This window comes from Ricinus communis, chromosome 3, assembly GCF_019578655.1.
Source record: "Ricinus communis isolate WT05 ecotype wild-type chromosome 3, ASM1957865v1, whole genome shotgun sequence".
NCBI lineage: Eukaryota > Viridiplantae > Streptophyta > Magnoliopsida > Malpighiales > Euphorbiaceae > Ricinus > Ricinus communis.
Genome location: NC_063258.1, coordinates 435,947 through 453,114, shown reverse-complemented (window position 1 = coordinate 453,114; position 17,168 = coordinate 435,947). Strand labels below are relative to the sequence as shown.

At 31.3% G+C, this 17,168-nt stretch overlaps 1 protein-coding gene across 1 annotated transcript; it reads left to right on the top strand.

The window, feature by feature from the left end:
* Nucleotides 1-14,860: 14,860 nt before the first annotated feature.
* Nucleotides 14,861-17,110, top strand: LOC8286311. Its single transcript, XM_002532039.4, has 3 exons — nucleotides 14,861-15,122; nucleotides 15,211-15,384; nucleotides 16,654-17,110. The coding sequence occupies exons 1-3, from the start codon at nucleotides 14,980-14,982 to the stop codon at nucleotides 16,889-16,891; spliced, it is 555 nt and encodes a 184-aa protein (XP_002532085.1). The 5' UTR covers nucleotides 14,861-14,979; the 3' UTR covers nucleotides 16,892-17,110.
* Nucleotides 17,111-17,168: the final 58 nt, after the last annotated feature.

Below are 17,168 nucleotides of genomic sequence, written 5' to 3'. Positions count from 1 at the left end.
TTAAAATGTAATAACATTAAGAGTCATATTTGAGCTTTTTCCCATATTAAATTTTAATTTAATTCTCTTTTATATTTTGATATTGTTTTTCTCTCTCCTCTCAACGCTATCGCTCATATGCAGCAATCTTCAAACCCAATTTTCAGCTTTCTGTGTTTTTCTTCTTTTTATTTTTCTTAGGATTATTACAATTACACTTCAAGCTACTTTCCTTTTCTTTACATTTATTGTTTCTCTTCTTATTTTTTCTATTTAACTTTAAAAAAAATAATATTTTTCATCAAAGATAGCTTGGAGATCTTATCAATACTGTAGCTTGGGTTGCTGAAAGCTTTTGTGATTGATATTGATTTTAAAGGATTTGAAATTGTTGCAGAGTAATTCTTGTTCAGATTGAAATTTTTATATATCTGATTTGGGTTTTTCAAGGGGGTGGTAAATTTAGATTTGGGTTCAATCAATTGTCTGCGTATTCTTGACACAAGTTTAGGAGGGTAAATTGGCTCCTTTTTGCTTTGTCTTTGTTTTCTTTCACTATCACAGGATTAATTCTTCACTGTCATAGACCTTTCCCTACACTGTAGGGGAGTTTGCCTCAAGGTGCATGCCATTTTTGTTTCTCTCATGTAGTTTCTTTTTTATCATTATATTTTCATGTCTTATCATTTATGTTCTTTTTGATTGATAAGCAAAGAGGAGAGATACAGTGGTACTAAAAAGAAAATGCAAGTGTTTAAATGGGGATTGCAACATAATTAACGTTATCAATCTCTCACTCGCAATAACCATAATTAACATTATCAATCTCTCACTAGCAACTCATTGATAATAATTATGGTTGTGTACCTGCTCGTTGTATTGATGATTACAAGTAAATGATTAGACGGTAAATGATGAAATAGTGGTTCCATTGCCGCTAGATAACCTTGTAAATGGTGTGTTTTAATTTGAATTTGAAAATAATTTGGTATTAGTTCTTTGAATATATAAGGTGTTGGTTCCTTGTAGTAAATATATTTTTATTTTCTTGCACCCTCAACGATTTGAGGGATGTGGTGTTGCAAACAAGCAAGAGTTGTGCCTTGACATCTTAATTTGTATGGGTTTATCCCGAAATTGTTGGGAGGACGTATTTGTCTTAGATTTTGTCCTTTAGCTAATTATTTTTGTAGATTTTAAAAGTAATTCATCATTCACGATTCAGATTCTTAATTTGTATGGGTTCTTCCTTTATGTAAAGTTTCTGATGAATTACAGTAATTTCATTTATAGAATGGAAGAAGATATTATAGATGGAGCTAAAAAGTATACAAATTCGCCTTTTAATATTGTACCATTTTGCTCTTTTTCATCAACTCATGTATAATATTTAATGATTGATTAGTGTTTGATCATTTCACTCCTATAACTTGTGGGCTAGTGATTATCATTATTTTTATCATATTATTACATATATTGATTCATGCAATATCAACTTGTTCATTAATTTTTTTGAGTTACCAAATATAATAATATTTAATTAGAAGAAGATATGATTAGATGTTGAATTTTCAAATATTGAAATTGATAATTCTTGTAGCACTTGTATCTAAATAATGAAAATAATATAGTGATAATACATTGAGAACATTTACATAAGTAATTCATATAATTTTTATAATGTGACTACCATTTATATTTGAGATATTGTTAATAGATTTGTTCTTGAGTATTATTGGTTAAGGTTCCATGGGTGTTGTAACTTAATTAGTATTTGAGATTTTAAAAAGATTAAAAGTTATATGGGTAAAAGACGAGGGTTTATTTGTTAATCTTTTTTATTTGTTCTTGGCATTTTAGTAAATATTGGAGTTGATAGGGGCATTCAGTAATATTCATTATAGAAATCAAAGGTTAGAATAATAATATGACATACTGTCAAAATAATAATAATAATAATAATAATAATAATTTGACATTTTTAATAATCTGAATCCAGATCTATTATAATATTTAGTGGTTTAATTGAGATATAAAAAATAAACTTGAGGGTCTAATATGAATTCTTCACGGGGCAAAGCTAAATAAAAAATAAAATTGATAAGAAGAATCCAGAAGACAACAGGAAAAAAAAAAAAAAAAGAGGGTGGGGGAGGGGAAGAAGAAACGAGGGAAGAGACAGTGAGGTTGCGAGAGCTGAGAGTTAGAGAGATGGATGAAGAGCAGCCTTTTGAGATCAACGATCCAATATGTATTTCACCTCCAATCTTTCTCATTTCTTATTAGACATAACCTATTTTACTTGTAATATTCAACAAATTCTTGACCCTTCAAATTAAGGAATGAAGTTGTATTCTTCAAGATCTTTTCCAACAATCCTTCAAAACACCTATTCCTCAAGTTTTAGTACCACTTTCAATTACCGGGATTATCAACAAGCCTGGTTCAATGACTTTCTCTTACAAAATAAAGGACAAAGTCATTCTTGGCTTTTTTACTTTGATACTAGCACTATCTAGTCCTAAAAAATCCCTTACTATTTTAAATAATGGTGGAACTATTATGGTAATATTTCAGAAACCATAATACCCAAAGTACTCCCCATTTTTAACTTCTTCAAAGCTCATTATAAACCAAACAAAATATAAAAACAATTTCCACCCTTGTTTCTATTTTGTTCAAACTTCTTCCTCTCTTGGATATGCGTGTGATATTTCTATTTTAATCAAGTAGCAGATGGAGAAGTCATTCTTACCCGCAGATTTAAAATAAAGTGGTGGGATGAATTCAACCACCAAGAAAACTATCTACAAAGATGATTCAAAATTTCCTTACAAAGAACAACTTTTTGCCAGCACCTAAAGAGCAAACTACCTTCCTGGCACAAAAGTCTTTTATACTTTCAAAATTGGCGGCGGTCCAAATGGAAGATGACTTCCTACAACTAATCATATAATTGTCAGAAACTGCCTCCTCTAAAGAAAAGTTTAAAGCCTCATCATCTTCTTCAAGCACCAGCTCTGCAGCCATTCACTTAGATGGTGATTTCAATGAAGATGATTGTTTTGGGATATTCAAGCCCATAAAATAAAATGTTGTAAAACCTTGTAAAGCTCTTGGGTTGAAAATCAGAAATGGCGACCCACGATGACATTCTGTAACGGGCCAAAATTCCACATGAAAAAAAAAGTCTTTTTAAAGGAAAAAGAAGATAAAAGATTCTCCCATCCTGCACCATTATTTCAAAGCATGACAGACAACTTCTGTTCCATCTTAGGAAAAGAAAAAAGCCTCCTGCTCCATTAACAAAAGCTTCTAAAGAACGAATTATTAAAGCTGAAAGCTCAAGACCTCTATAAATGGACGAGATTTTGAAAAAGAAGGGGGGACAAAAAAAACTATAAGTAAATCTTGTATTCTTCAAGTTCTCCATAATCAATAGAAATATAGTGAGATAAAAATGTTGAGAGTAAGAGAGAAACATTTCCTCTTATATTCTACAACTCTACTCTTGTAAGTTATATTTTTTTTCAAAACTTTTATTTTCAGAAATTAATAAACACTCGTTCTCTTTTCTTTTCTTTCTGCCCATACTTATAGATAACAAGTGTATGCTCTGTGCTTGTCTCATTTAAGGACCTACACATAAGAAACTTGTTATTTTCTTTCCGTCACTCTGTATAAATAACACTAAATTAACACTCGTTTTTTTTTTCTTTCTGCCCATACTTATAGATTACAAGTGTATGCTCTGGGCTTGCCTCATTTAAGGATCCTACACATCAGAAACTTGTTATTTTCTTTCTGTCACCCTGTATAGATAACACTAGTATCAGAGCCTAAAGGTCCCTAGGTAGGGAAGGTTATGTACATCAAAGTGTTTTAAACTCGTTTTATTCAACTGCCTCATATCTTTGAATAAGCAAATCTGTTCATTTATGCACAGTAGTAAAATCTATTTTGAAGATAAGGGCAGTAAAACTAGTGGCTTGGTTTATGTTTGTTTAAGACAAAGTTATTTTATTTTGTTCTAAAATAAATTTAGAACCACATTTCTGTAGATCGTCTTCCTTTTCAAACTCTTTTACTTTTGACTCCTCAAGGTCCAAAGGTTTGGTAAATAGTGAATAAATCATTACTGAATATTTTATAAAGTATATTGATGATTGGGAAATACCCAAGATTCAAAAGAAGCAAATTTATGTGTTCTCAAAGTTTCCTATCTTCAAAACAGATTTTACCATCAAAACTGAAGAAAGGAATATCCAAATTTCAAAGCCTTTTGAAGAAATCTATCTTCTAAATTCAAAGACCCTTCAGAAACATAAAGAAAAAGATTACAAATACATCCACATAGGTCCTGTCCAGGTAGGAATAGAACCCCTTACTAGAGAAGAATTAGATACTTCTATCTTAGCAGTCCTTAGGGATGCTAAGTTTACGAATTTCTATGATTCTTGTTAGGCACTGTTGAGTCGAGTCTTAACAAAGGACCTATCAGTTTTAATTGTTTCCCAAATATTACAATCTCTTTATATGATAAAAATATTTTAAAGAATATTATTCTTCAGATTAAAACGTATAATTACAAAATACTTGAAGGATCTATCCAGACAGCTTTAATTTTCAAAATTCATACAAAGCCATGATTTATGCTTTTAGTTCCAAACACAAGTTTCATTCACCAAAAGAAGAAACCTTATTCCTCAAAACAGACTTCTCTAAAGCCAACGCAACTATTCCAAAGATCATTCAATGGAAAGACATTACACTTTCAGAATAATGGATACTCGAAGGAGCAACCCAACCTGAATCTCTAAAGCAGACAGAGCCAAACACTAACCTTAGAAACATAAACCCATTTTCTAGATGGGAAAGTAAAGCTCACATTCAATAGAAGATCAACTTCCCCTAGATTTTCTGACGATACTTCTTCTACTTCAACCATAGATATTGAAAGGGTTTCAAATTTACCTTCTGTTATCTATGCCCCTTACAAAGAACCTTTATAGATCTTCTGATGTTGAAAATCTTGGCAAACCTCGTGTTGGAATAGGTTCTTTGTAAGGGGCATATATGACAGAAGGTAGATTTGAGACCCTTTCAATATCTATAATTGAAGTAGAAGAAGTATCATAAGAAAATCTAGAAAAAGTTGATCTTCTGTTGAATGTGAGCTTTACTTTCCTATCTGAAAATTGGGTTATGTTTTTGAGGTTAGCGTTTGGCTCTGTCTGCTTTGGAGATTCAGGTTGGGTTGCTACTTCGAGTATCCATTCTTCTGGAAGTGTGATGTCTTTCTATTGAATGGTCTTTGGAATAGTTGCGTTGGCTTTAGAGATGTCTGTTTAGAGGAATAATGTTTATTCTTTTGGTGAATGAAGCTTGTATTTGGAACTAAAAGCAGAATTCATGGCTTTGTAATGAATTTTGAAAATCAAAGCTATCCGGATAGATCTTTCAAGCATTTTGTAATTATGCATTTTAATATGAAGAAACAATACTCTTTAAAATATTTTTATCATTTAAAAAGATTGTAATATTTAGGAAACAATTGAAACTGATAGGTCCTTTGTTAAGACTTGACTCAACAGTGCCTAACATGAATTATAGAAGTTTCTAATCCTTCTCTAGTAAGGGGTTTTATTCCTACCTGGACAAGATCTATGTAGATGTATTTGTAATCTTTTTCTTTATGTTTCTGAAGGGTCTTTAGATTTAGAAGATAGATTTCGTTAAAAGGCTTTGAAATTTGGATATCCCTTTCTTCAGTCTTGATGGTAAAATTTATTTTGAAGATAGAAAACTTTAAGAACTCATAAATTTGCTTCTTTTGAATCTTAGGTATTTCCCACTCATTAATATATTTTGTACAATCTTCAATAGTGATTTCTTCACGATTTACCAAACCATTGGACCTTGAGGAGTCAGAGGTAGAAGAGTCTGAAAATGAAGACGATCTACAGAAATGTGGTTCTAAATTTATTTTAGAACAAAATAAAATAACTTTGTCTTAAACAAACATGAACCAAGCCACCAGTTTTACTGCCCTTATCTCCAAAAACGAGTCTTACTACTGTGCATAAATGAACAAGTTTGCTTATTCAAAGATATGAGGCAGTTAAATAAAACGAGTTTAAAACACTTTGATGTAAATAACCTTCCCTACCCAGGGACCTTTAGGCTCTGATACTAGTGTTATCTATATAGAGTGACGGAAAGAAAATAACAAGTTTTCGATGTGCAAGATCCTTAAATTAGGCAAGCACAGAGCATACACTTGTTATCTATGAGTATGGGCAGAAAGAGAAGAAAAAAATGAGTGTTTATTTAGTGTTATCTATACAAAGTGATAAAAAGAAAATAACAAGTTCCTGATATGCAGGTCCTTAAATGAGGCAAGTACAAAGCATACACTTGTTATCTATAAGTATGGGCAGAAAGAAAAAAAAATAGAACGAGTGTTTATTTATCTCTGAAAATAAAAGTTTTGGAAAGAAATATAACTTACAAGAGTAGAGTTGTAGAATACAAGAGGAAAGACTTCTCTCTTACTCTCAACACTCTTATCTCACTATATTTCTACTGATTACAGAGAACTTGAAGAATACAAGAATTACTTGTAGTTTTTTTGTCCCCCTTTTTCTTTGAAATCTCCTCCATTTATAGGGGTCTTAAGCCTTCAACTTCACTAATTTGGTCTTTGGATGCTTTTGATAATGGAGCAGGAGGCTTTTTTCTTTTTCTGAGATGGAGCAGAAGTTGCCTGCCATGCTTTGAAATAATGGTGCAGGATGAGAGATCTTTTGTCTTCTTTCTCTTTTGAAAAGACTTTTTTGTTATTCGGGCTTTTGGCTTGTTACAGAATGTCATTGTGGGTTGCCATTTCTGGTTTTCAACCTAAGGGCTTTATAAGGTTTTATGGCCTTAAATATCCCAAAACAATCATCTTATTAACGTCACCATCTAAGTGAATAACTGTAGAACTGGTACTTGAAGAAGATGATGAGGCTTTAAATTTTTCTTTAGAGTAGGTGGTTTTTGACAATTTTTTGATTAGTTGTAGGAAGTCATCTTCCATTTGGGCCACCGCCAATTGTGGAAATATGAAAGACTTTTGTGCCAAGAAGATAGTTTGCTCTTTAGGTGCTGGCAAGAAGCTGTTCTTTGTAAGAAAATTTTGAACCATCTTTGTAGATAGCTTTTCTTAGTCCTTGAATATATCCCATCACTTTACTTTAAATCTGCGAATAAGAATGACTTCTTCATCTGCTACTTGATTAAAATAGGAATATCACACACATACCAAAGGGAGGAAGAAGTTTGAACAAAATAGAAGCAAGGATGGGAATTGTCTTTCTATTTTGTTTGGTTTATAATGAGCTTTAAAGAAGTTAAAAATGGAGAGTACTTCAGGTATTATGGTTTCTGAAATATTACCATAATAGTTCCACCATTGTTTAAACCAGTAAGGTATCTTTGAAGGCTGGATAGTGCTAGTACCAAAGCAAAAAAGTGAGAAATGACTTTGTCCTTCATTTTGTAAGAGAAAGGTATTGAACCAGGCTTGTTGGTAATTCCAGTAATTAAAAGTGGTAGTGAAACTTGAGGAATAGGGGTTCTGAAGGGTCATTAGGAAAGATCTTGAAGAATGCAACTCCATTCTCCAATTTGAAGGGTGAAGAATTCTTTGAATAGTACAAGTAGAATAGGCTGAGTCTTTGTGGCTTTTGTGTTTTTTGAAATGTTTGAACTTCGCAGAAGCAATCACCTCTAAGATAGACTGGTAATAACACTGAGGTTTAGCCTTATTCCAGGGTTTAAAATACTATCCTAGAGGGAAAATTTTTGAAACTAACTTTGAGGGGCTTTCTATACAGAATCCTTCATCAAAAATTAAAATTCTTTGGACACTTTATTTTTCTACATATTCATTTGCTTTAAAAAGTTTTATTGGGGACAAAATAATTTGTTGAGAATTTAGTTTTAAAATGCTTTGAGAATCGTAAGATAGTTTTGATGGGAACACTACTATCTTAGACTTTGAAAGAGGGATAGGTAGTATACATTTACCTTTAGTTGAAGAAGAGGATGACTGTGGAGAGATTTTCGGCTGAAGGTCAGCCACAGGCTTTGTCTTTGAATATTTCTGGATCATTTTTAAAAATTCAGGAGGTTGTTGTGCAAGCTATTCCTATATTTGAAATTGCTTGTGAGCAGGATCTTCTTTGTCAGAAATTATTTCTTTCTGGATGATTTCTGTTCATTTTCTGATTGGCTTTGAAGAGAAGTGAATTATCTCCTTCTTTGGGCTTTCTACTGTTTCTGAACTTCCTTTTGGCTTTTCTTCTTTATCCTTTACTTTTGTTTTTCGGGGTATTGTCACTCCTGTTTTTGAAGAAACTCTCTGGTTAGAAAGTCTAATTTTGAACTTGAATCTCTCTGTATGTATTCAATTTCAAAATAAAAAACAGAAAGAATAGTTTGCCATCTGGCAAAAATTTGCTTTGAAGCTATGTTTTGAACATTTTTTTGTAATACTTCTTTTGCTGATTTACAATCAATCCTTAAAAGAAATTTTTGATTTAAAAAATTATTTTAAAACTTTGAAATTCATATAACTATTGAAAGAATTTCTTTTTTGATGGTTGAATAATTTTTTTTTTGTGTCATTCCAGTGTGCAGAAATAAACTGGATAATGCATTCTTTATTGCTTTGAACTTGTTTTAGAATTCCAACATAACCTAAATCTGTTGCATTAGCTTCAACTATTTTGAATGCTAATGGATTAACAAGATGTAAATATGGAATTTCATAAACTTGCTTTTTGATACTTTGAACAATCTTTGTATGCTCATTAGACCATGCAGGAGGATCTTTCTTCAACTTATTATGGAGAGGCTTTTCCAAATAGTTTAAATTTGGATAAAAGTCCATGACATAGTTTAAACTGTCAAAAATTTTTTGTAATTAAATCTTTTTCTAAAATTTTATTAGAAAACTTTGAATTAAAAGCTAAAGATTTTTCAATTGGGGTAATAGTTCCGCGAGAGATGTAATGCCTAAGAAATCTTATCTTTGTTTGGAATAAAGAGATTTTGGACTTTGACAACTAAGAAATTTTTCTTGACAATATAGAAAAATGTCTCTAAATGTTTAAAATGCTGTTCAAGAGAACTTAAAAGAATCAGTACATCATCAATGTACACAACGCAGAACTTTGAATGGGGATTAAAAATGTCATTTATAATTTTTTAAAATTTAGAAGGGATATTTTTTAGACCAAATGACATTACATTTTATTCATACTGGCCAAATGGAACTATAATGCAGTTTTGTAACGGTCTTTAGGATGAACATGGATTTGTCAAAATCCTGACTTCATATCAAATTCTGAAAAAACGAAAGCAGAATGAAGCTTTTAAAGAAAATCTCTTTTGTTTGGAATAGAATATCTAATCCACTTAAGAGCTTTGTTTAAAGGTTTATAGTTAATTACTAACCTAGGAGTACCCCTTTCTATTTCACTATTTTTATTGACATAAAAAGCTGCACAACGCCAAGGGGATTGTAATTTGGTAATTAAATTTTTTTCCTCTAACTATTGGATTTCTATCCTACAATAGTTTTCTAAGACCTCGTTCATTTCAATTGGCCTAGCTTTGGTAGGGATTTGTCTTTCATTAAAATCCTTTTCATATGGTAAATCTACCATATGTTGTTTTCTTTTCCAGAAAGCATTTGGGAGATCTGAACAAACTTCCCTTTGAAAATCTTTTTTTGAATAAAATTACTTTGTAATTGGCTTTGAGTTCTTTGTAAACTCATATCTTACTTTAAATGGAGTAGCTGAATTTGCTTTTCTTTACTTAAAGCATTTATCTCAAAATAATAAATCGAGTGAGTCTTTATAAGATTGAGATTTCTTTTCTTAGGTTTTTCTAAAAAGAAAAAGTAACATTTGAATTTTTAGCTTTGAAAATGATACCATATGTAGTTACTTTGAAGAGAATAATCAAATTAATGAAAGGAGTCCCTAAAATAACCGTTTGATATGAATCCTTTATAAGAACGAAGATATTTTTTAAAGCAACCTTGCAGCTTCAGTTTTTTTGGTAATTTTAATCTTTGAATTATTTGTAGAAGTGAGTTTTTCATTTGTCTCTTGATAATACCTTCTAGAAACTAATTCATAATTGATACAATTAAGGTTTGCTCCGGTATCAAACAAGGCTATAGTTTCTACTTGAAAATCATCAGGGAAAATAAGTTTTATTTGAATGAGATATTTTCTTAAGGTTTTTTCTTTTAGAACATTTATGAAATTTTCTGAAACACTCTTAGAAACCTTAAGATTTTGAAAATCATTTTTTTCATCAGAATCTGATTCACCGTTTTGCTTTAAAATTAGGCTTTGGAGTAAAACAAAATCATTTTGTTGCTTTTCTTTTAATTCTTTGAGTTCTGTTTTAATAACTTTAATTTCTTTTTGGAGTTCTTGGACAGTAGGAAGAGGATGCTTTTACTTTTTTTTTTTTTCAAAATCGTAGTAAGATCGTAGGTGTTCCTACTAGATGAAGGGATAAGGTTTCAGTTTTTAAATTTTGTTTCAAAACTTGCTTTTGAATTTGGGGATTATTAACATGATTGACAGCTTCAAAAAGAGCTTCTTGTTGCCTGGTGAGCATATTAATAGTCTTTGAAACTTTGTCAAAATCTAATTCAGAATATTCGGATGAGGTTTTAATTTCATCAATTTGAAATTCTTCTTCGTTATTAGAGGGATTAGAAAATTTTGATTCAGAGGTTTCAACTAGAAGAGCAGAAATTTTATTTAAAACTTCTTCTTCTATGTGAAGCTCTTGAAGATTTTTAGAGAACTTACAATAATTTGAAGTATGGCCTTTCTTGCCTCACTTGTAGTAAGTAATTTTGCTAAATTCTTTTTTGGACTTCTGTTTTGAAGATTTTTTTGAAGAAGATGGCTTTTTGTAAAAACTTTTTTTATTATTTGGGACCTTCCTGCTTTTGTGAAAATGTATTTTCTTACAAGGTTTTGAAGAATTTTCCTTTGTAGGCAAGGGATGGCTTTATGAGATTATACTCAAATTGATTACAAAAACTAACTTTGCTTAGTTTTCTTTATATCCCATTTGAGCTATCTTTAAAGCTTAAAATCATGGCAAATTTTAAGTCCTTTCTTCTGAGTAAGACTAACTAATTCACTATAAGTATAGAGATCACAAGGGATTTGGCCATTATGGACTTCTCTGATAACTTTCCTAACTCTTTCACTTAGTATTTTAGGTAAACCGGCTAAGAATTTCTCTTTCCAGAATGGCTGGTTGGAGTCTTCCCTAAGCATGACTCTGGTTAAGAAAGTATCTTTGTAAGCTTGGAAATTGCTAAGCTTTTTAGTGGTTAGATTGCTGAGAAGTTCAACATTCTTATCTTTGAGGTGAGATGGATCTCCTATGAAGTGAAGAAAAATCGTAAGGAGAAAGGTTGACACAGCATCCTCAATTAGATTTTCTAATTCATTTAGGATAGGGGTTCCTTCTACTGTGGTTTGGATATCACCTAAGATTTGTAGCTGTTGGCCTTGAGTGAGATAGTAATCTCACCATTCTTTAAGCTGGTCTGAAAAACTGGCTATAAGAAGTTCAGCTATGGCTCTATCAGAGGTACTGCTTTGGATTTTGTAGGCATTTGCTGCCATGATCATCTGTTGTAAGAGACCAAGGATGTTATACTCAGACATTCCATCTATATTTCACTCATAGACGGAAGAGGCATTGAATCTAGACTGGGTAAGGATATTATTCTTGTTTTCTATGCTTAGGTCAGGGACAGTAGTTCTAGGATATGCCAGGTCAATCTAGGGGGGGCTTCTTCAGTAACACTTTCTGGTCCTGAATCATTAGATTCATTGCTTTGGGCTTGCTCTATAGGACTGATATTCCTATTAGATTGAGGAGTATTTGGTACTACATTCTCCGAAGACTCGGAAGTGGCTAACTTACTAAGCTATTCTCTGACTGTTCTAGCAAACTCAGTTTGCTTTTGAAATTGGTCTTGACTAGGCTTTCAAATTTGATAGGGTTTTTAAGTTTTCTTCTTTGACTCCTTTCTACTGAATGACCAGTATTAGAGACTACTGAGGTCAAGACTGTAGCAGGTTTTTTTATCTGGCTTTCTATCCTAACCAACTGTTTTCCTAGTGTGTTAAGACATGTATTTGAAAGATTATTCTGCTGAACAATATTTTTGACATTCTTTTCAAAATCCTCACCTACTAGCTTGTAAGGTGTGGCTTCAATTTCCTTCTCTCTATAAGGAATAGTTATCTTCCTAAGAGGAGGATGTTTAGATTAGATGGTTTGGTTCTCTCCGACTTTCCACTCTGGAGCTTTGTTCCTAATGGTAACAAGACTAATGACCTTATCTTTGAAATTATACGAAATACCATTTTTTTTGTAATAAATTTAAAACCAATCAAAAAATGTGATTTGGAGTTTGTTTCGTATACTGTAAAAGCTTTTTATTGATTTGAACATCTTTTGAAATCATATTGATCTCTACTTCTAGATTTTGGTTTATTGCCAATGGTGATGATGAAGAGGGGGTAAAGATAGATTCTATGTCATCTTCTTTCTTTGGTTAGCTGTCATTGTAAACAAGTCTTGGAACATTGCTTTGGTAATTGACATTTTGTAATGTGGTGTTTGGGCTTGGCAAGTCTGATATTGAAAATCTTGGTAAGCTTCGTGTTGGCACAGGTTCTTTATAAGAGGCATAGATAACATAAGATAAATTTGAAATCCTCCCAATATCTATGCTTGAAGTGGAAGAAGTTTCATCAGAAAATCTAGAGGAAGTTGATCTTCTGTTGAATATATATATATATATATAACCTTTTTCTAGGTTTTTAGTTTGTCAATCTTAGATAAATACGAGTGTATAGTTTTTGTTGACAAACAAATATTTGGTGATTTATTTCATTTTTATATTTTTACTATCTTATAAATTAATATTTTTAAATTTTTATAATTTAATATTAATTAATATTTATTTTTAATAATAAAATTACTTATTGATGATTTACCATCAAATCAACTATTATGATACTCCTAAAAATATTATAATTTCATTTTAAAAAATTATTTCTTTTTATACCTAATAAAATTAAAATATATATACTAATTTTATTTAATATGAATTCGATGTAGTTAGTTATAGGTTAAATCATTTAATAAGTGGTTTTGTTATTAAAAATGAGTATTATATTAAAGAATAAAGTGTAATTTGGCCATTAATCTTGTCACACAAGCTTAATTTAATCATTTTTTTCTAAATTTATAGACTTTTTAACTCAAAAATTTGTATATTTGACTTAAATTAATCCTATTTTAGAAAAAAAGTGAGAGTCACTCTCTTTTGAAAATAAAAAATAATTAAGAAATTATAATATTATAATATTATTTAAAAACTATTTTATAATTTTAGTACAATTATTATCACCATTATTCTTATTGAAACCACTCTCATCTCCACTGCCTTTAGCATCATTACTACTGTAACTATCTATTTTACTATCGTTATTAAGAAGAAAAAAGTAATAACACTATAGTAATATTTATTTTTTATTATATTTTATTTAAATATCAATATATATTTTTTAAATTTAAATAATTTAATATAAAAAGTTAATATTTTTTTTTTATTTTTCATTCTATCCACTCTTTTTTTTAGGAAATGTGTAGCTCACTCTCTCATTTTTGTAAAAAACAGGGCTAATTTCAGCTAAATATGCAAAAATTTGGACTAAAATGTCTAAAAATTTAGAAAATAACTAAATTGAACCCGAGCAACAAGGCTAGTGGCCAAATTAGATTTTATTCCATTATTACTAATATTAAATCATAAAAATCTAAAAATATTAGTTTATAAGATAGTAAAAATGTAAGAAAACTAAATCACAGAGTACTTATTTGTCACGTAAAAAACCACAATCACTTAAGTGCAAAAATACAAAATCATATGGTACTTTTTCTTATTTTTTTAAAACATTTGCCTAAGGTGGCTTATTTACCTAGCAACCATGGCAAAGATGTCTTGCAAAACAGTTGGATTGAGTGTATGATCCACATTTTGATTGTCAACCATACACCTCAACAATCAACAGTCATACTGTCGACCTTGCATAGTTGACTGATACATTACCTATCTCAAAATGATATAGTTGGAGAAATATTTTTCCCAACTAGACTATATAGGTAGATATTTTCTTTAACTTATTAATTCAATATTTGTAACTTATTTATTCAATGTTAATTGTTTGTGGTTTTGCTACTATTTTATTCGTTATTAATTTAGTTTTTATTTAATACTAGTCATATCAATTTTTTTATAAAATTTAGAAAGAAAAAAAAAAAAGAGAAAATAATCTTATAGTTTGATTTTTCTTTAATTCTAATAATCTTCGACAACTTTTGAATTATTTGACAAAACTATAGAATTCTATAGTTCGTCATCTATCCAATAAGACCGATTTTGCAGCAATTATATTTTATTTAAAATTCAATTGCTAAAACTATTGACGGTATTAATGAATTTGGACAAAATCAATATAGTATTAAAATATCACAAAATAAAAATCAAAAAAACTGTTTTATAATAAAAAGTTAAACCACATAAAACTTGTACTTCCCCCTAATTTCTACATATACCTTGTTCATAGTCTATGAAATTTTTTATTCTTAGAGATATTTTTGTAACTCAAGAGACAAGATACAGCTTCTTAAACTTCACTCACCAGCCAGCCATATAGTCACGCCACGTGGCTAAATCTCAATCATGAAATGGATAAAACCATTTATGTTGCCAAGACAATGAGCCTCAAAAAAAATCTGAAACACTACCCTTCACGCCTGCACTTTGCAGAGAAATAAACCTTGAAGTTTTTTAACAGAAACAACGACCAAAAGGCATCAGACAACATGACCATTGCTATAGCATCATCCCAGCACAGCTTCTTTGCCAACTCTCTCGCCCCACTAATTCAAAAGCCCAAAACAAAACTTGTATCTACCTCTACCATCTCATGCAAGCACTCACAAGATGACCATAATGATTCTGGCAGGTAATGGTCTTGATTTACATTTGATTGTTAAGTTTGTTTCTTGGGTTTTTGTTTGTCACTGACTTTGGGGGCTCTGAACTTTTGGCAGGACAAAAAGAGAGAACAAATTGGCCAAGCTAGCAATAGTGACACTGGCAGCTGGAGTCCTCACACTGGGTTCAGTTGGTGATGCATCAGCTGCCAAGTCTGGTGGTAGAGTTGGTGGTCAAGCTTTCAGGTCATCTGCTCCTAGGTCATCCCCAAGAATCAATAATAACTCAAGGTATATATTCTTGAAATTGCGTTATTTTGCTGGTTAACCCTTTTCATAATTTAGCTTTATGTACAGGGTGCATAATTGCCCACCATTTTCATAATTTAGCTTTATGTTCAGGGTGCATAATTGCCCACTATGGAATACTTGATTTTCTTTTTTCTTTTTGGTTCAATTGGAGGTGTAGGGTAGCCATTGGTTGATAGTGCATGGGAAGACTCTAACTTATATGATGTATAAAGCCTTGATTTGTTAACAGTTTAAATTGAAACTATAATTACTTTTGGCATGCCATCAGAATAATGGACTAATTAAAAATAGGTCTCTACATCATAATATAACAGAAACATTCTTGGTTGAACCATGTTCATCATGTAGGATTATAGACTTTCCACTATGATTACAACATGTGGTATTATTTATTAAGAGTTGCGATTCATAAGACTAATGGACTATTAGTATTAAATGTCTGTCTCATAATGTAGGACGTGTTGAGTTCAATCCTTAGCACCCTTGCCCTCACCTTTAAAAATAAATTTTTGTTAGCATGGAGCTCTAGCATATCACATTAGGTTAATAACAACTGCAGGAACTTATGGTTATTGCTTCATATCTTTACTCAATTTGTAAATTTCTTTTTCTGATGAACTGCATATTGAAGTTCTGAACTAACTGTTTTCCTGTTTTCTATTTTGTGTTATGTGCACAAAATGAAAGCAAGAGTAGAACTCTGTGCATAGTTACTCACAAATAAAAGATAGTAGTGTTTCACCTACTGGTTTGGATTTCTGATGTGAACTGTTGTGGGCAATAGGGAATTTCCATATCTAGAAACATAGTGCATTTAGAAAAAAATGGCAAAGATACATTGCTATACTAGAATATTATTTGAACATGTGAAAAACTTGATAACAGAATAAATCATCAGAACTGACAGTAATTGAGACTGTCATGGATCAACAGAGTCTGGTTAGCACAATCTTAAAGGCAAAAAGAATAGGTTAAGCATCACAGGGTTGCTCAAGTAAGATTTATCATCCAAAGAAAAGTTTCAAAGTAGTAGTGTTTCTTACTCGAGTTAAAGTGGCAAAGCTTGGATGCCTTGCAAAAAGTATGATGTCCTTCATGCTTAGTGGGATGAAAATCAGTATAATCTGTTTAGAAAGTTCAGCTGATACCTTTTTTCTTTTCTTTCTTACTTTAACCAATTTAACTTGTAAGATGATAAATGTGTTCTACATTTGTGATGTTTTAATTTTGTCCTTCATTTTATGGTAGGACGAATATATACGTCAATCCACCTGTTGCCCCACCTTTAGTTGGTGGATATGGGTATGGTTATGGAGTGCCATTCTATGGTGGCTGGGGCTGGTCGCCTTTTTCTTTCTTTGCACCAGGTCCTGGTGTTGCCGTTGGTATTGGAGGTGGATTCGATACCCTGGTTCTATTCATGTTTCTTGGCGCTGCTGCCGCGGTGATCAGGAGATTCTTTGGATCAAGAGACGAAGATGAGTAGATCAAGAGACGAAGATGAGTAGTAGTGGTCGGAAAAACTTTTCAACAAGTGAATCAAACGATAGAGATGTAAAATGTTTTCTAAGGCAGCACACCACATTTTAAGCTGGCTGTTACTGTAACTGAAATGTTACTGTGAGATACCATGTAGTGTAAGTATGATAAGAGAAACAGACTTTGAACACCACTTACTGCAAAGTAGTCCATATTATTACTGAAATATATTTCCTGCATATGCTTCTAGATAATGCCCTCATCATAAGATGCGAAATTTTCCA

Excerpts from the sequence above, each read along its gene's own strand:
- LOC8286311 (XM_002532039.4), top strand. The coding sequence starts at position 14,980 with ATGACCATTGCTATAGCATCATCCCAGCACAGCTTCTTTGCCAACTCT. Across the intron at positions 15,123-15,210 it reads GACCATAATGATTCTGGCAG|GACAAAAAGAGAGAACAAAT; the intron begins GTAATGGTCTTG and ends AACTTTTGGCAG. Across the intron at positions 15,385-16,653 it reads AGAATCAATAATAACTCAAG|GACGAATATATACGTCAATC; the intron begins GTATATATTCTT and ends ATTTTATGGTAG.